The sequence below is a fragment of the Mesocricetus auratus genome, unplaced genomic scaffold, assembly GCF_017639785.1.
Source record: "Mesocricetus auratus isolate SY011 unplaced genomic scaffold, BCM_Maur_2.0 Super-Scaffold_100026, whole genome shotgun sequence".
NCBI lineage: Eukaryota > Metazoa > Chordata > Mammalia > Rodentia > Cricetidae > Mesocricetus > Mesocricetus auratus.
In genome coordinates this window covers 26,039,357-26,059,730 of record NW_024429207.1, presented here as the reverse complement: position 1 = coordinate 26,059,730, position 20,374 = coordinate 26,039,357, and the positions used below count along the sequence as shown (strand labels likewise).

Below are 20,374 nucleotides of genomic sequence, written 5' to 3'. Positions count from 1 at the left end.
AGGCCAGTCTGGTCTACAAAGCGAGTTCCAGGACAGCCTCCAAGCAATACAGAAAAACCCTGTCTCGGAAAAAAAAAAAAAAAAAAAAGATAACTGAATCCTTCCCCACCCCAAGAAAGGTTGTATTGTAACAAGGCCTAAGAGGCAGGTTTATTCAAGAGTACTGACTCCTCACTGGGTCTTCAGCTGCCCAATGGGTATTTAAAGGCAGGCAAAGCTTGGCTTCTCTGTCCCATTTACTATCTGTCTTCTTTACTACCTTAAACTTTGGGTCAGATTCCTGCTCAGCTCCACACGTAGCATGCCCACCATTTAAAGAGTACCTGTCTCAGAACTGGTCATACCAGATTGAGTAACCTGAACTTACCTACCCCGTCTCATCTCCCTTCAAAGATTAAAGAATAGCTAACATATTTCTGAGACATCGCCAACTGCCAGCATTTACGCCTTGTTTCAGACATGTGAGGTGGTACCTAGATGTCACCAGTCATTGTAACCTCCCAGGAACAGCAAAGCCTTGTAGGCAGAGAGCATCCCATGATGACTACCCCCAAACCCAGCAGGGAGCAATTATTTCAGGGTGGGAACTGAGGCCGTTCCCCCAAGTGGGAGTAATCATCTTACCGTAGGAACCCGGTTACCCTCTTCCCTAGACTATTTAGCTGACACAAAACACTCAGCCAGACCACTGTTTGACCAAGACGGTTAAAGGGTGCACACTCTCAGTTCTGCCTCAGCCCCTCCTCTTGCACCTGATGCCAAATCCCCCAGTCTTTCTAAGATAGCCTCTGGTGGTTTAAGTGAGAACGACCCCCCCCACCCCTCCCACTCCCCCCGTAGGCTCATATCTTTTTGAATACTTGGTACCCAGCTGGTGGAACCATTTGGGAAGGATTAGGAGGCGTGGTCATGTTGAAGAAGATGTGTTACTGAGGGCAGGCTTTGAGGTTTCAAAAGACTCAAGACAGTTCCAGTGTTCCTCTCTGCTTCCTACTTGCAGTGAGTGAAGTCTTTTATCCTCTTTATCCTCACCAGCACTGATGACATTTGTTTTCTTGATAACAGTCACCCTGACTGTAATGGAGATGGAATCTCAATATAGCTTAGTTCGCATCTCCCTGAAAGGATGTTGAACAGTTTTTCAAATATTTACCGGCCATTTTGTTCCTTTGAGAACTGCCTTCAATTCACCGGCTATCTATTGATTAGATGATTTGGGGGTTTGTATTTAACTCGGGGAGGATGTTCTTCATGGATTTGTACATGTTAATCTCTCATCTGACCTATAATTAGCAAACATGTTTCTCCCACTTTGTCATCTGTTCAGCGATTCCTTTGCTGTGTAGAAGCCATCTACATCCATGTGTTCCGTTTGCCAATTCTAGGGGTCATCGGAGCCCCCTCTTCAGAAAGTCCTTGCTTAGACCTCTACCCTGAAGAGTTTCAACATTCCTCCAGTAGTGTTAGCCTTTCACATACATGAAGGCTTTTTGGCACATTTTGAGTTTATTTTTGCTTGGGATGAGAGATCTGGATCTAGTTTCAACCAGTACCATGTGTAAAGCTGCCCTCTCTCGCCAGGACGCTTGGCTCCAGAATCTAACCTAGAGCCTAAAGCTTTTCTCACACCGAGTTCAATACTTTGTACACAGCCTGGTGTTTGCAGACTCCTCATCGCTGGCTCCTTCCCTTCACGCACAGCATTCTGTCTCCTCAGTAAAACTCACAGGTCCACGGCATCACCCACCCCAGAGGCTCAGCAGACAGATCACAGCTATGAGAGGCATCCTGATTGTCTCCATGATGACATTTCCTCCATCCACCATCCATACTTGCTCTGGAACCCCAAGGCTTATGGCTTGCCTGTCCTGGGCCGGGATCCGGCTCCAGCGCAGGTTGTGGAAGTGATTCAGATCCGACTCACAAGTCTTTTCCACTTCTGTCCCTTTCATCCCTTGTCCCAAAACAACATTTGACCCAGAAAGTATGCGGGACCCAAACCTACCCAGCACCTGTCCCTCAACAGCCTTTCCACATTTCAGCTGGGTTTAGTAGATCAATCCAGGGCCCTGTGGCAGGATTCCAGAACAAAGTCAGCATCCCAGTGTGGGAAATGTGTTAAAAAGCTGCCCCCTGTACCCTCACAGTAGAAATGGCCGCACTAGGATGGAGGCAGGGGCCTACTCAGCAGGGAGCCCAGGGAGAGAGCTGAGTCTTTGGGGCTTTCCATGAAGAAACCTGACTTGGTGCTGAATTAGCCAATGAAGTGGGATTTCCATCAGCCCCTGGCCTCTGAAATGACTTAATTCCTTTATTTCAGATGCTGAATTAAACCTCTCTAACAACCAGTGGTAGAGACATTTCCCCGGTTGCCGGGTGCCGGAAATACATACACAGATGGTGTGAACCATTCCTCAGCCTCATCCCACAGCTCCTGGTACATCTGTGGGACCAAATGCCACCTCAGTGCAGTGAGTCCCAGAATTCTATCTCCCTACCAATACAAGGGCCGATTTTAAAGAGCCTCTCCCCATCTTTCCTCTTGACTGGAGTTTTCCTCTGCTCTCCTTAAAATGCTGATTTTTTTGTCCCCCAAGCAAGATACCCAGAGTCATTTTATCATCTGTACTGACACTTTAATTCAGAATCTCCCATCAAGCAGCTTTCGGGGTACACGGAGCACCCCAAGGGAGCCGCCTGTCTTCTCTGAGGCTGACCTGGCAAGCAGGCATCCAGAAAGCAGAGGGCTGATTCATTTTACACGACTCAGGGTTCCAAAAGTGGAAGAAACTCAACCATGACCAAAAAAGGAAGTACCATGATTCAGCTCCCACAAGGGGTTTGCCAGCGTGTGAGGGGGAACAGACTAGCTGAGGGGGGGAGGGGAAGTGGGGGAATCCGGTGGTGGCGAAGGAGAAATCTGAGCTGAAATCCTTACAATATTCAGAAGACGGGGAAGCCATTGCCCTTGGAGAGGGCTTTCAAAAAAAATCCTTCTCTGGCTTTAAAGTGCCTGGCTTGGATACAGTCATCTAGGGTACAGACAGAAGCTTGACACGGGGCGGCCGTTCTCTGACATCTCTGTGTAAGATTGTCACTGCTTTCTGGAGGCTTTATGAGAAAATCACGGCTGGCAGTAGAGGGCATGTGAATAGACAGACAGACAGACACACACACACCTCACAGAGTATCACAGAATCACAGATATACAATATGCCTAAATGCACTACATAAAATTCCTGACCTGGCTCATGCACTCACATACACCATAGCTACACATGCCACAATTACACAGTTACACACACACACACACACCTGTCTCATTCACTCTCATATACTACCATAATCACAAGTCCTCCAATTGTTCATAAGAATCAACACCCCACAGTCACACACAGAACACTCCCCAGCACCCCAAGTGTCTCACACACACACACCATACCCCATAAACACACTCCTCAAGTACACTGGACCTGGTGTAGGAGTAGAAAATTATCAAGGGCAAGAAAATAACATTTACTTAAAAAAAAAAGCTATAAACTAGGCCAAAAGAAAAACACAAGGACCTGGGTGGTGGTGGTGGTGGCACACCTTTAGTCAGGAGACAGATCTCTCTGAGTTCCAGGCCAGTCTGGACTACAGAGAGTTCCAGAACAGCCAGGGCTACACAGAGAAACCTTGTATCCAAAAAGAGAAAGACACATTGATAAACTAAAAAAGAGTATTTTTTAAAAATGTTGTCAGATAGCCAGGTGGTGGTGGTGCACACCTTTGATCCCAGCACTGGAGAGGCAGAGGCAGAGGCAGAGGCAGGCGGATCTCTGTGAGTTCAAGACCAGCCTGGCCTACTGAGCCAGTTCCAGGACAGCCTCTAAAACAATACAGAGAAACCCTATCTCAAAAAGCACAAAAACAAAACAAAAGGAAAAAAAATGTTGGAAAAGCCAGCCAAGTGAAACTTTCTTTCTTTCTTTCCTTCTTTCTTTCTTTCTCTTTCCTTCCTTTCTAGTAGGGTTCTTAGCATGCTGCCCATACTGGTCTAGAATTTCTAGGCTCAAGCAACCCCTCTTCTTCAACCTCAGGGTACCTGGAACTCTGGGAACACTCATCCTTCTTGGTGAGGAACTGGCATGCTACTCCTAGGTGGGGGAGTAGTACTCATTCGCTCTTCTTCTGTGACCAAAACCCCCATAGACTGAATAGAGTTGCTGATAACAGTGGGCACCCAAAACTGCTATCATGTACTCAATACAATTTTCAAGAGAATGTCTTTAAACTTGCATTTCTATAAACACAAACAAGCCTCCAGGAATCCCGTCTGCCTCTAACAAAGGTGTTCCCGCAGTGAATAAATACCAATGAACAAGTCTTGAGAAACACAAAGATTTCTAACTCTCAGAAACAACAACCTTGAGATTAGAAGCTAAACAAAGGAGTTGTAGGGTCCTGGTCAGAAGGAAACGAAGCATCAAAACCTTCAGTTCCTCGTTCTTTTTTTTTTTTTTTTTTTTTTTTTTTGTCTTACATGTATTACACCTTAGTGTCTGAATGGCATTTTCTTTTTATCCAGCAATGCAGACAGTGGACCAGTCTGCTCACCCTAGGCCAACCTATAGGGAAAACTAAGTGGATGGTGACTGGTTCCCCCTGGTGGCAGGACTGGGGAACAGCGCCTTCTCTGGCAAGAGGTAGGAAAGCGGTAGACAGGATGAGGATCCACTCTAGACTGCACAGGGTCTTACAGCCCACACTCAGACATGCTCACTCCGACTCTCTTCCCTAGTGCTGTTATATGTTCCCAAAATTAGTCACATCTTCTAGTTCTAATCTTGCCCTCAAGGGAACACATCAGCCTCCGTTTCTTGATCAACAAGAATACGTCCCTGGAAAGTTCTGGGATCTTTTTATTGGGTGGGGCTTGGTGGGCGGGGATTTGTAATGCCGCTCTATCAGCCCAAAGCTACAGGCTGGAACCTCCAAAACTGTGAGAATAAGCCTTTTCTCTTCATAAATTGATTATCTCTGGTATTTTTGTTATAGTGACAGAGGCTAACATACGTTGACTTTGCATACATGAAGTACCACAACTTGAGAAAAAAATATGTACTTGTTTTGGTTTTGGCGATGGTGTGTTGTTGGGGGTCGATGAAGCTTACCCCTGGCTGGCCTTTGCTATGTAGACCAGGCTGATCTCAAACTCACAGAGATCCACCTGCCTCTGGTTCCCAGGTGCTGGGATTAAAGGAGTGAGCCATCACCACCAGCTTCTCTCTTGAATTTGATCAAAAGAAGGGCTCACTACCGTTAGCAGTGGTCTACACCTTTAGTCCCAGCACTTGGGAGGCAGAGAAAGGAGGATCTCTGTGAGTTCAAAGCCAGCCTGGTCTACATAGTAAGTTTCAGGACTGTCAGGGTTATACAGGCAAGACTGTCTCAAAAATAAATGGGGGTTGGGAGGACTCGAGTCTTCTGTGGTCAGTGGATATGGTATCTATACTTAAAAAGACAACCTTAACCATCTTCTCACTTTCCTGTCTATCTTGCCCAAACCTCTCTCACCTGGCTTCCTCAAACCTCTATTTAAGCACAGTTTTGACGTAGTCATAGAAACATAACACTCTGCACTTGTTAGAAAAGCAAGACTCACAGACTTAAAAAAAAAGTTTTGCTTTTTTTTTTTTGCAAAGAAACACACAAAAGGTATTCGTTCTGCTCTGTGTAAATGTGATGCAATGTGAGACTTATCTATAGAACAGGTTGGACAACATTTTCTCAAGCATTTCCTTTCCTGACACAACATCAGCAGTAGGGGAAAAGCCATCTTCCTGGGAGACACACAGAACCTCAGCTGGCTACCTGGTAATTTGTCTCCCGTTCAGCCTGAATCCCAGGTACCCACTGATGACTCTGTGACCTAGTGTGTGACCTTTTCCAAAGCCTTAGTTTTTAAATATAATTATTTTTATTTTATGAGCATTGGTGTCTTGCCTGCATGTATGTCTGTGTGAGGGTGTCAGGTCTCCCTGGAACTAGAGTTACAGACAGTTGTAAGCCAGATCCTCTGGAAGAGCAGCCAGTGATGTGGGAAGTCCTGTGTATATGTCAATAAAGCACTGTTGGCCAATAGGGAACCAAGATAGGTGGGACTAGGAGTCCTGGAGGACTCTGGGAAGGAGAAATACAGAGAGTCAAGATGTAACGCCATGGGGTAGGAAGCCCAGAAAGTTCTCCGGTAAGAGAAATACTTAGAGTAACAATTATGGGGTAATTTCTTAAGTCAGAGCTAGCCAGTAAGAAACAAGCAAGGCCAACAGCTTCATAATTAATATAGCCTCCTGTGTGTTTATTTGGGATTGATGCGGCTCTGGAACCAGGCTGGCGGGAAAGCTTCCCTTTACAAGCCAGGGCTCTTAACTACTGAGCCATCTCTCCAGCCCCAAGTCTTAGTTCCTCATGTGTAAAAGGGAAATTGTATTTGCTTCACAAGTCTGCAGAAAGATTACATGAAGTTATGTCTCTGCGTCTCTGACACCCTTTTATATATTGTGCATGTACATTTTCATGTGGAAATGTCTGTAAGAATATTATTTGAGTGTCAAGAAATATTTAGCCCAAGTAAGTCTGTCTTTGCCAGAGTCCCGGAAGCTCTCACCCTGACCAGTGCCGGGCACCATCAAACTTTTCCAGGAGTGTGCAGTAAAAGATAGAGGAATGAGTCTTCTCAGAAACAGGAGTATCCTGAGATGGTTTGACTGTTCCCAGCAGAACACATGTTGGCATTTAATCTCCTCTGTGAAGCAGTACGTGGTGGGGTGATGGGCTATGTGACTGGGTCATGAGGGCAGAGCCATTCCTGGATCCATGGACTACTGAGTCTTCTTGGGATGAGTCTACTACCAGCGCTGGTTTGTGTCTGTCTCGTGAGTACACTCCTTGTTCCATGTGATGTCCCCTAGCTACAGACACTGAGACTCTGCAGAGCACCTACAAGAGATCTGAGCGGACGCAGCTTAATCTTGAACTACCCGCTCTTTAGAACTGTGAGCTGAATAAGCCCTGCCCCACCCCCATAAATTAGCCAGTCTCAAATATTGTGTCACAGCAACAGAAAACAGACTAAGACAACTCCCAAATTTAAGCAGGCTAAATGTAATTTCTTTGTCTACAATTATTACTGATAGCGCTTGCAGCAGATCTAGCATAAGACTGATCAAGGGGAAACTGTACTATATATAAACCAAAAAAAAAATACCTTTACAAATTATATTCACCCTTACCAGCAAGACTTCTGAGTAAATGTCAAAGGGTAGGACTCCCACTGGTAGAAGTCTCCATAGTTACCAAGTCTTTGTGTGCAAAAGAGCAGAAGATGGAGAGAGCTCGGAGATTTATTGTTTGCCTTTCCTTACGGGAATCTGCTAGCACCTTATATCTGAAAAAGCAAGCCTAGTCTATGGGAAAGCTATGGCTTGGCAAAGCCCGTGGGTGAGCAGAGATGAGGAGTCACACTGTTGCTGTGTAGAAGAGGAAGACTCATCGTTTAGGATGAATCAGGTTGATGTAGAACCCACAAGAAAGGTCCGGCCATGAAGGTCCATCTCTTTTAGGTGACACGTCTTCTCCCATCTCAAGGTCATCTCCCCTGTTCTCACCCCTGCCTCAATAGGACATCAGAAGAGACAGACTGCATATATATAGAAAGGCTTCTCTAAGTGCATGTGTAACATGAGTAACGTAATGTTCACAGTGCTCAGCCATAAGAGGGAGGCCGGCTAACACTTGTTGACAAAGCAATGAACGTGTTCTCATCCTCAGTGTAGGAGAAAGGAAGAAAAGGCCACTAAAGGGAAAAACAGGAAGTAAAGACCAGCTATATTAACGAACTTCAAGTGGTATTATAGGCTTGGTATGGTGGCACACACCTGTGATTGCCAGCACATGGGACACGGATGCAAGAGGATCTGAGTTCAAAACTAACTTGGGCTGTGTAGCAAGACACTGTCTAAAGGGGCGGGGGGAGGAAAAGTGGGAAAAGAAAAGGTCAGTCAACACTTTTCACTTCTCTTGGGGTTTCCATTGCTGTGAAGAGACACCATGACCACAGCAACTCTTATAAAGGAAAATATTTAATTGGGGCTGGCTTACAGTTTCAGAGGTTTAGCCCATTATTGTCATGGCAAGAAGCATGGAGACATGGTGCTGGAGAGATAGCTGAGAGTTCTACATCTGAATGCTCAGGCAGCAGGAAGAGAGAGTCACTGGGCCTGGCTTCAGCATTTGAAACCTTGAAGCCCACCCCCCAGTGGCACACTTCCTCCAACAAGACCACATATACCCCAACAAGGACACACCTCCTAATAGTGACACTGTCTATGGGCCTGTGGGGGCCATTTTCTTTCAAACCACCTCGATACTATCCTGAACAACTGGTTTGTTTTCTGTTGTATGTATAGAAATGACTTCATGAAGCCCAGGCTAGCCACAAAGTTGATACGTAGCTGAAGATGACCTGAATCCCTCATCCTCCTATCTCCATTTCTTTGTTTTCTTTGGGGGGGGGGCAGGTTTCAACAAAGGGTCTCACTATGTAGCTCTAACTGACCTGGCAGTCACAGAGACCTGCCTGCCTCTGCCGTCCCAGTACTGGCATTAAAGGTGTGTTTGACCACATTCAGCGCCCGTCTCCATTTTTTCAAGTGTTGAGATCATAGTCACCACACTGAACCTGATTAGCTATTTTAGGTTTTAGTTAGGGTTTCTGTTGTTGTGAAGAGACACCATGACCACAGCAACTCTTATAAAGGAAAACATTTAATTAGGGCTGATTGTCATGGCAGGAAGGGGGACTGGGATTTGTCAGAGCCCTATTTTCCACTGGTGATTCAAGAATAGAATAAATGGTTCATTATGAGGGAGAAGAAACCACATGACAACAAGAAGAAAGACATGCTATCTCATCCTACAACAAAGGACATAAGAACCAGGCGTTGGTGGTGCACGCCTCTAATCCCAGCACTGGGGAGGCAGAAGCAGGTGGATCTTGGATCTTTAAGTTTGAGGCCTCCAGAGCAATACAGAGAAACCTTGTCTTGAAAAACCAAAAAAAAAAAAAAAGGACATAAGAGCTGAAGGAGTTACAAAAGTTGACATCACAGGTTGGTTCCTATTAAAAATAATCATAGCTGGGCTGGAGAGATGGCTCAGAGGTTAAGAGCACTGGCTGCCCTTCCAGAGAACCCGGTTTCAGTTCCCAGAAACCACATGGTGGCTCCCAACCATTTGTAATAGGATCTGATGCCCTCTTCTGGCATGTAGGTGTACATGCAGAACATTCATACATAAAATATAAATAAATAAAATTTAAAAGAAAAGATTTATTTACTTAAAGAAAAAGTTTACAGACTTGCCTAATAAAATACAATAAAATACCTTAACTAAGTACATGGGTTTTTGGATCAGTACTATAATGGGTAATATTTTTTTAGATATATTTTGTTTTATAGTGCTATGCTTGCATGTATGACATCTGGTACTCACAGGAGAGCGTGTGAGTGTGTCAGATGCTGTGGAATTTCTGAGCCATCATTTAGGGATTGGGAACTGAACCCAGGTCCTCTGGAAGAGCAACACATGCTCTTAACTGCTGAGCCAGCTCGCCAGTCCTTGTGATGGGTAGTATTGATTACTAATTTGGTGGAATTTAGAAGCGCCACGGGAACAAGTCTCTAGGCATGTCTGGATTAGGTTGAGTGGGATGACAAGCCCATAGGTGCAGTCCAGGACTGAAGAAAAAGGAGAAACTGAGTTGAGCAGGAGTCACCATGCTCTGGCTTCCTGACTCCAGATGTGGAGGGGCCAGCTGTTTCACACCTCTATTACCCAGCCTTCCCTGGCATGAGTAACACCAATCTGCGAGTCAAAACAAACCCTCCTTCTCCAGGTTGCCTCAGTCAGGTTACCACAGTAACTAATATAATTATTATTAATACCAGGGAAACTCAAATAGAAATCAAATGCATTACTAGTTCACACCTATTAGAATGGCTAGTACAACTGGCTCAGTACTTAAGACCCGGGCTGTAGCACTCACATGACTCACAACCACCTGTATCTTCAGTTCTAGAGGAACTCACAGCATTCTCTGGCCTCTTCGGGCACCAGGCATGCACATGGGATACATACATACATGTAGGCAAACACTATACACATGAAATAAAAATAATCTTTAAAACGGGTGGGGCGACTGGAGAGACAACTCGGTAGTCAAGAGCATTTGCTGCTCCTACGGAGGACTGGGGTTTGGTTCCCAGCACTGACACGGTGGCTCACAACCATCTGTAACTCCAGTGCAAGGGATCTGGCGACCTCTGCAGGCATTGCACACACATACATGCCAGCGAGATCTTACATTTTAAAAAAAGAAAATCACAACCAATGGTAAGGGCAAGGAGAAACTGGCACCCCATTGCCTTGATGGTGAGAATGTAAAAGGGTGTGGCCACTTTGGGAAACTTCAAAAAAATCAACCAGACTCACTCACTCAGGAATTCTACTCCTATGCACATAGCCCAAACAATCTAAAGCAGGGTCTCACTTGTGTTCTAATGTTCAAAGTAGAATTATTCACAGTAGTTAAAATGAGGAGTCAATTCATATGTCCACCCACAGATGAATGGACAGAATCTCTCTCTCTCTCTCTGTCTCTCTCTCTCTCTCTCTCTCTCTCTGTCTCTCTCTCTCTCTCTCTCTCTCACACACACACACACACACACACACAGACACACACAGTACACATTTTATTCATTCTGACACATACTAAAACACGAACAGGTCTGAAAGTACTATGCTAAGTGAAATAAGCCAGACACAGGACTAATACTATGATTCTGTTTGTATGATGGACCTAGGATAGGCAGGTATCACCAAAAAGCAGGCCAAAGGTTATCAGGAACTAGCAGAGAAGCAACGAGGAACCAACATTCAATGGGTACAGTTTGGGGTGGTGAAAGGGTCTAAACAGAGGTGATGACCATACATGTTATTAATGTTACTGAATCATACACGTAAAAATGGTAAAAGTGTCTCCTGAACAGATTGGGAACATTGCGAAAGGTGGGGGGGGGGGAGGAACGGAGAGTAGGTCATGGGGGAACAGGAAGGTTGAGTGGGGCATAGAATAGGGGGAGAACAGGATGAGAAATACCATAAAAGAGGGAGTCATAGGTTAGAAGACAGATCTGGCACCAGTGAGACCTCTAGCGTTCTAAAGGGATGACACCAACTGGCAAGCTAAGCAATAGTGGAGAGACTACCTTAAATGCCCCTTCCTGATAATGAACTTGACATCTACCCTATACGCCATCCTAGAACCTTCATCCAGTGACTGATGGAAGCAGAGGCAAACACACAATTAAGCACTGAACTGAACCCATGGAACCCAGTGACAGAGAGAGAGGAGCGATGAGCAAATTGGCAAAGAATGGGCTGGCAAAACCAGCAGAGACAGCGATCTGAACAGGGGGAGAGCTCTTGGACCCCAGACTGACAGCGGGGAGGCCAGCATGGGACTGATCCAGACCCCCTGAATGTGAGAGTCAGTGAGCAGGCCTGGGCAACCTATGGGGCCCTGGGCAGTGGATCAGTGTTTATCCCTGGCATACAAATGGACTTTGTGTGTCCATAACACAAAGAGGGATGCTCTCTCAGCCTGGACTCTTAGGGGAGTGCCTGGACCCTGCCCTGAGTGCAATGAGAGACTCTAGATTATCCCCTATGTGGAAGGAAGTGAGGACAGGGTGGGAGGCTGGGGGGGGGGGGATGGTGGGGGAGTGCGGGAGAAGGAGAGGGAGAGGGAACTGGGATTGACATGTAAAACAAGCTATTTAAAATTAAAGTAATAGCCGGGCGTTGGTGGCACACGCCTTTAATCCCAGAACTCGGGAGGCAGAGGCAGGCGGATCTCTGTGAGTTCGAGGCCAGCCTGGTCTACAAAGTGAGTTCCAGGACAGCCTCCAAAGCTACAGAGAAACCCTGTCTCGAAAAACCAAAAAAAATTAAAGTAATAAAAAAAGTTTAAAAAAAAGAATAAACAAGCTGGAAAAATGGTAAAAGTGTATATGTGTACATACCAGCATGAGCACATGATTACCCACACAAGTACACACATATACACCAAAGGTTAAAGTAGTGAATTTTAGTATGGATCCTGACCACAGTGTGAAAAATGGAAAAATAAAGAGAGCATACCCCACCCCCACAGCAGGAGTGAGCTTCCTCACAAGGCAGACCCACATGGACGGTGCCAGGTCATGCCCAGCCTTGGGCTAATGGCTATCTGGATGCCACGCCGGCACTTTGCCAGCCCAGACTTCAGACAATCCAGCTGCTGTGACCTTTTTTTATTATTTTTCCTTTCTTGTAGTTCTGGATGTTTAATCTTGAAACATGTGCCACTTAGAAAAAGGCATGGGGTGAGGGGAGATGGGATGCTGCTGTCCGCTAGTCCCAAAGGGGAAGAGTTAGTGGAACTAAGCTTTACCTGACTGCACTCAGTAGCTATCTGAACAGAGCACCTTAACCTGTGATGATTAGCAAACACAGCATCTTCTTCCTTACTGAATATGTCTATTTCCAGCCCCTTACACATAGAAGAGATAACCCCACTACATACACACACTCACAGACATACTGCACACACACACACATCACACATGCACACCAGTAATATTCCCTTGTCATGCACTTCAAGTCATTTCCTTTTGTGTGAGCCTTGCTAGAGAGAGAACAAGCCAATATCTCCTAAAATTATATATTTCTGCATCTCTCAGGTCATTTATCCAAATTAGATACTTGTCTTCATATAGATAATTTTTCTGTGTCTTTTCCTACAACTTTCCCTATATCTCTCTTTAATTCTACACTAAAATATTTTAATAGGCTTTTTTGCTTTTTCTTTTTTTTTTTCAGGCAGGATTTCTCTGTGTAGAGCTAGCTGTCCTGGAGCTAGCTCTGTAGACCAGGCTGGTCTTGAACTCACAGAGATCCACCTGCCTCTGACTCGTGAGTGTTGTGATTAAGGATGACACCACCATGCCTGGCTGAACTAGCAATTTTTAATGTTAATAGAAATCATGTAGTTAAGAGATGATGAACGATGCTATGAATTTGAAAGCAGTGGGGTTCAGAGTAAGTGTGCATATTGGGAACCAAGTTTTTTGAGTTCAGAAGTTCAAGGCCACACCCCCTCTTCCTGTCAGGAATGTCTGTCTGCTCCACTGTGACTTTTCCATCAAGAGACACTTTGGTCGTAAAGTCCTAGTTACTTGGAAGGCTGGAGCAGAAAGACTGCACATTCAAGGTCAACTGGTCTGCAGTGTAAGACCTTGTTTCGAAGTGTGTGTGTGTGTGTGTGTGGGAGAGAGAGAGAGAGAGAGAGAGAGAGAGAGAGAGAGAGAGAGAGAGAGAGAGAGAGAGAGAGAGAGGGAAGAAAGGGGGAGGGAGAGGTGGGTGGAGGGAGAGGAGGGGAGGGAGAAGATCGCCCTGCAGTTTAACTGTTGGAGACTTTACAGCCAAGAGAATATTGAACCTGCTGCATCTTGTGGACATGATCAGAAAGATACAGGCAAAATCACTCAAAACCTCGGACACACACACACACACACACACACTCACACACACACTCACACACACACACACACACACACACACACACACACACAGCCACTGACCTAGTCCATTATGCAAAGATTGGTCCAGAAATTTAACTTGTGTCTACCATATATTTCAGACAGACAAGCTAAGTAAGAACGAGGTGATTGTTTATAAATCACAGGCTCTGTTTTATGTCATTCTCCGCCCTCTCCCCCATCACACACTGTTCTTAGAAAAGCTACCACAGTCAGTCACACTGCCAAAAGCGATGATTTCAGACAATGCACCAAACCACCACATACCCAAGGCATACCTAGCTTCTTGGCAGCACTCCTTCCTGAAAAAGACTGGAAATTGGCTGAAGGAAAAATTAAGAGGTTGCTGGATTGGCCATGTCAAGAGGCTGTCTGAGCAGCAGATATGAGGCCTGTACTCAAACCTCAGCACTGTGTAACACCAGACATGGCAGTGAGCGTCTGTAATCCCAGCACTGAGGGCTGGGGCGGGCATTTCCATTTGTCCTGACAAAGCAGGGGAGGGGGGCAGCCTAAAGAGGGATTCTAACCCAGGTCTGTCTGACCCCCTAGCTGTGCTTTCTCAATCCTCAAGGCCTCCTGGAATGAATGAATGAATGAATGAATGAATGAGTGAACAAATGAACAAAGGAGCAAAACTCCTCCAGCTTTTACCCAAGCCAGCCATTTGTTTCCTTGGGCTCCAAGAAGGTTAAATTTAAAACACTGATGAATTTGACCTTAAGTAAGACATTTGTTCCCATGCACTTGTATGCGTCTTTGTATTTCTCAGCTGAGTTTTTGTAAAGGCCTTATCTGGCTCCTTTTAGTATCCGCTTAAGTCCTTCTGAAATACAGACTGAATATTCTCAAAGACAATTTCTCCCTCAAAAGAAAATGCCTGGGAGTGCATTAGTCATATGGCTTTCATATAAGGTTTTATTTTTTAAAAGGAACAACAGACTTCAAAAATGCCACTGTCCAAGGGGGGACTTCCTGGAGGTCACCGTTATCCAGGACAGTCACATGTTGGACAGGAAGTCTGCAGGGGCCCGCTCGGACAATGCGTCCTTACTCTCTTGGACCCTGGAGAGACTGGCCGCACGCGCCTCCGATTAGCAGCACTTGGGAAAAAGCTTTTACAGGAAGGGAATTTCATCTTTCTAAAGGGTTCCCCCAAACCCCCTTCCCTCAGACAATGTTTCTCTGCATAGCCCTGTCTATCTATAGACCAGGCTGGCCTAGAACTCACAGAGATCTGCCTGCCTCTGAGTGCTGATACTAAAGGCGTGTACCACCATGCCCAGCTTCGTAAGGGTCTTTAACCGGTGTTCCATGTGTTCGCTAAGGCTGCCTCACTGAGCAGAGCCTGTGTACTCTTGATGAGACCAAACGTCACAGTCCTGACGATGAAGGCCAGAGCCTAGGCAGGCTCTCTACAACAAGTTACATCCCGGGTGCTTACCGAAGCAAAGACCAAGATGACTGTATTTTAGGTAAGCTTTGCTAAAGATAGAAGGCACATGAAGAAACTCCAGGGGGAGAGAGGAAGAGAGAGAGAGAGAGAGAGAGAGAGAGAGAGAGAGAGAGAGAGAGAGAGAGAGAGAGAGAGAGAGAGAGAGAACACCAAGATGCTACACAGTTGAACAACTGATGACTTAATACCCTAGCAACTGAACTCAATGCATCTTCATTTTTCCAAATCCTGACCTCACGCTCTGCTTCCAAACTATGCAGTAAACTTTTACAGTCACAATTCACAAAGATCAGTCGGTTTTCACCCTTGGCGGAAAGAATAAGCTGTGCATGCTCACAGATAAAAGGTTCATAGATAAAAAAAAAATGGTTGTGATTCATACACACATAACCTTCTATCGACCTCAGAACAGCCCATGAGCTGTTTCTACCATTTGGTTAACAAATAATGAAACGGAGATACAAGAGAAACCAAGACATAAATAAAAGACCCTCAACCTAATTTTATTTTTTAGTTTTTTAAGACAAAGTTTCTCTATGTAGCTCTGGCTGTCCTGAAACTTTCTTTGTAGACCAGGCTGGCCTCTAACTCAGAGATCCACCTGCCTCTGCCTCTGGAATGTAGGGATTCACAAGGGGTGTGGTGCCACCAGCATCAGGCTAATTATTTTTATTCTGTGTATACACCACATTCATGCCTGGTACCCAGAGAGAGGGGATGACACTGGAAGAGGAGGTCAGATCCCCTGGCTCTGGAGTTGTGGGATGGTTCCAAGCCACCATGTGGGCGTTGGGAACTGAACTCAGTCCGTCCGTCCGTCCGCCCCCCCCAAGAGCAAGTGCTCTTAACTGCTGACCCACCTCACAGCCCCTTACGTTTCTTTCTTAAAAGTTAAGTCAACTTTAACATTTTATATTTTTGTATTAAGCAATGCCAATTCAAATTTCCTTATTCAGGGAAAATAAAAGAAAACGGGGTGAGGTGGGTGTATGCTCCCTCAAGTGAACTAAAAGTCTAGCTGTTACTCCTCACTTCTCTCAGGTGGGATGCAGCTGCTACAGGAGCTCTGAAGTTAGACATCCTGGAGTCCACTACTTTCCAACTGGGTGACCTTGGACAACTTCCTTGATTTCTCTGTGTTTTAGTTTATTTACCGGTGGAATGATAATACAAGAAACTAAGCCAGTATTCTTGGAGATTAAATTGCACAAAGCAATTATTAAGTTTGTTTTTTGTTTTGTTTTTTAAACAAATATCACAGGCTCGGTGAATCTCAGCTATCCTTTTTATTAACAAGTTGCTCGGACTACATTTAGATTAGTACTCATATTGTAAATATTAGAAGATACAGAGCTGGTGACATGTGATTCAACAGGTAAAGAGAGTTATTTGTTACCAAGCCTGAATACCTGGGTTCGACTCCTGGAGTCCACATAGAAGAAAAAGAGTTGGTTTCCACATGTGTGCCCTGACACAAATTAATAAATTTTAACGTTTTTGTTTTTGTTTTTTTAACGAGACAGGGTTTCTCTGCATTGTTTTCGAGGCTGTCGGTCCAGCCCAGCCTCGAATTCACAGCGATCCCCCTGCCTCTGCCTCCTGAGTGCTAGGATTAAAGGCGTGCGCCACCACCGCCCGGCTCACGTTATTTTTTTTTTTAACTAATAGAAGGGAAAAACCCCAACATATTTAGTATTTGGATACCAGGAAGCTGTTTTGCAATGAAAAGATTATTTTTAAAAGGTGGGGGAGCCCTGCCATGCTACAGCGTCTATCTCCCTGCAGAGCCGCCTACACACACACACACACACACACACACACACACACACACACACACACACACACACACACACACACACACACAATCCCTAACACAGTTTGCGCGGTTCCGACGAGTCTCTCAAGTCTTCAACACGCCCCCTCCCCACTTTCTCCCCAACTTTCACCACATCCCACACTGAGTTCCCTTCGGACCTCTTGCGGTACTTGGTGTCCCCAGCTGTCGCTGTCCCGGAACAAAGCCGGCTTACTGCAACTACAATGCTGCCCTTCTCTGAGGTCATCGCGAAACTCGCCACAAACAAGAGGGAATTCTTGGGAGCCACAAGCGCCACATCCCCAATCCCCGGACCCCGCAGGCCCGCGCGGGTCTCATCGAGCACCCCCACCCTGCCTGGTGTCGGTCCCTGGCCCGGGTCCCCCGTCCCGCGCCCTGCGCTGACTCACGCGGCGTCCGCAGCTGTCGGGGGCGTCTCCCACGCGGGCCCCGGGCTGCGACCCTGGGAGTGCGAGCCGCCCATCTCTGCCAGCCCACGGGTGACCTCGGCGGGAGGCGCCGGGAGGAAGGGCCTGACGCGGGGCGGGGCCGTCGCCACCTCCCGCCCGCCCGCCCTGGCTGCAAGAGAAGTGGGGCGAACCCTACTCCTGCCACCACATTCACCCCAACGAGCTGGTGACCTGGGACAAGTTATTGCCCCCTTCCTGAGTCTTGTTTTCTTCATCTGTATAATAAGGGAGTGTGTTCACCGCGAAGTGTGCAAACTTGCCTCTGTCGAATGAAGTCTTCCCCAAACTCATCTGAAAGAAAAAAAAAAAAAAAAAAAAAAAAGACGACGACGACTGACCGGTGTAGTGGCACACTCCTTTATATCCTAAGGCCCAGGAGACAGAGGCAGGTGGATCTCCGTGAGTTCCAGGCCAGCCTTCTACATAGTGAGTTTCAGGACAGCCGGGGCTACATACTGAGACCCTGCTTATTTCTTGTAGTGCCTTCTGGCCCGCCGGAATGATCTTGAATTCTTAATTTTTCTGTCCCACAGGCATTTTTCCCCCCTGAGGCAGGGTTTCTCTGTGGCTTTGGAGGCTGTCCTGGAACTAGCTCTTGTAGACCAGGCTGGTCTCGAACTCACAGAGATCCGCCTGCCTCTGCCTTCTGAGTGCTGGGATTAAAAGCGTGCGACACCACCGCCTGGCTAAGTACAGGTATTCTATAGGTGTGTGCCTGTAGGCCCAGTAATTTCACTGCGGCTTCAGATTTTTCAGAAGCCCATGGCACTTTTAGAATGGAACTTCTGTAATGACAAGAAGATCCTTGTATCCCTGTCTCCTGGCTTGGTGTTTGTCTCCTGATTTACAGCAATAAATATGTACTAGTTGAACAAAAGAGGTAGTTGCTGGGCTCACAGAACTGGACCCAACATTAACTTTTTTCTTGACTGGAAGCTAAAGGAAGATAAAGATATGTGTGGCTATGCTTTTATTTTTCTACAAAGAATAAGGTGGCCATCTCCTTCCATTCACGACACCTCTGTTGTGTGTCAAAGATCTTACTATCTGTCGAGTATCTTCCCTGCTCAGGCCGTGTCCCGAAGGTCCCCAGTGCTGACACACTGAGTATGTAGAGTGGGAAAATAAAGGTTAATTAAGGAAGCATGCTGAAGCTGGAGTTGGGATTTTTGTAGGAAAGACTTCAAATAGCTAGAGAAGCAGGCAGAAGCCCTCTTATAAAAAGTCTGGATTCTTCACAGGTTGTCGGAGCGGTGGGGCGGAGTTGGAGCACCGCTGATAAGGCAATGGCTACTCAGAGCTGGGTCCTTAGGGAGGAGGGCTCAGCCCCTCCTCCTGGGAAGGTCTCCTCTCAGAGAGGCCTTCCAAGGGAAATGGGAGGGGCGGGGCAGCAGAGGGCAGGAACCAGGGAGTTTCCTTCTCTGGTAGATAACACTGTGGGACTGTGGGCTGTGGGACACTTAGTCTCTGTTAGTGCAAAAAGGCACAGGGCAGTGTCACTAACATGGTTGGAAAGGAAAAGATGGGGCTGAAGGTGAGGCTCAGAACACTTGACCAGTGTGTGTGAAGCCATCTTTGACTCCCAGCACTGAAGAGGAGGAGGAGGACAACAGCAATGAAATAAATAGCAAGAGGGGATCTGCTGTGTTGCAGAGACATTGAGACAATGGACACACACACACACACACACACACACACACACACACACACACGCACACACGCACGCACGCACAAAACAGAGTGAAAGACTGAGGCCCGCCCAGCCTCTCCCCGGTGCTGCGCGTCACAGTGTTGTCTTGTCGTTTGTCTGGCTGACCAGTTAAAGGGAAGGCTTCTGGGCAGTTGGATCTCCAGAGTCAGGCAGTGACAACAGTGAAGGGGACATTTTGTCCTCATGTTGTCCTTGGGAAGACGACTTACCTGGGAGTTCTTCAGGAAGCGTTCCTAAGACAGATTGAGGGCCCCGATGCCCTCAACCCCCAAGAAATACTTTGTGTTCTCATGGATGCAGAACAAGGCCTGTTTTTCTATTTGAAACATGACTATGGAGTGTCAGATTAGAAGCGCACTGTGGAATTATCCACAATGTCTCTGTTTAAGGCCTCTCCTTTTTGTTTTTTTTTGTTTTTTTTTTTCTGAGACAGGGTTTCTCTGTATTGTTTTGGAGGCTGTCCTGGAACTTGTTCTGTACACCAGGCTGGCCTCGGACTCACAGAGATCCATCTGGCTCTGCTTCCCTAGTGCTGGAATTAAAGGCGTGTGCCACCAACACCTGACTACGGCCTCTCCTTTTTATGTTCCAGTTAAAAAACAAAAACTAAGAAACATCATCATCCCCAAAGAAGACAGAGTGTGTGAGCCCAACTCTGTCTCTCTAACAGAGCTTACCTCAGCATGACATCTCCTGACCCTGGAAATTACATATCTTACGAGTATCCAGTTTCAGAGGAAGTCACCTTGAGAGGCACATGGTGATCTCAAAGAGGCACCATTTCACCTGGTTTGGATGTCACTTCCATGGTGACTTTAAAAGTGAAAATCAAAGACAGTATTGGGACTTGAGGGATGAGTGGGAAAAGGCCACAGTGCGGGCTGAGTGAGAGCCGGCCTTCTTACTCCCTCTCAGCAGGTTCTTGGGGTCGAATCCTCACCCACTTACCACCCTGCTCTCAGCATCCTCCTTGCCGAGATTTGAACCGCTTCTCCTAAAACTCTGGGCCTTATGTTGTTTGGTCACGATGACAATAAAAGTGGTACTGTTGGAAGGTTAAGGACCTAAAAGCCTCGGGTGGGCTGAGACACTTGGGACAGGCGAGGTGAGGTAACTAACCCTGTGGAAGCTTCTAATGAGGCAACCACCACACCAAGCCTGCTGGTGTCCACACGCTTCCAGACTGCAGGGGACTGACCTGCACATGGACTCTTGAACATATATGAGACCACAAAG

The 20,374-nt window shown here is 46.4% G+C and overlaps 1 protein-coding gene across 3 annotated transcripts in view; it reads right to left on the bottom strand.

Moving 5' to 3' along the window:
- The window catches only part of Tacc1 (transforming acidic coiled-coil containing protein 1), a 98,705-nt gene that overhangs the window by 71,595 nt on the left and 6,736 nt on the right, over positions 1-20,374 (bottom strand). Inside the window, exon 1 of one of the 3 annotated variants that reach the window (XM_040731855.1) lies at positions 17,368-17,473. The exons of 1 other annotated variant lie outside the window; for it this stretch is intronic. In XM_040731855.1, the coding sequence (XP_040587789.1) occupies positions 17,368-17,441 (74 nt within the window). In that variant the 5' untranslated portion in view covers positions 17,442-17,473. Of the gene's footprint in view, positions 1-17,367; positions 17,474-20,374 lie in introns of those variants that run through there. One more of the 3 variants, XM_040731852.1, reaches the window with a different exon arrangement.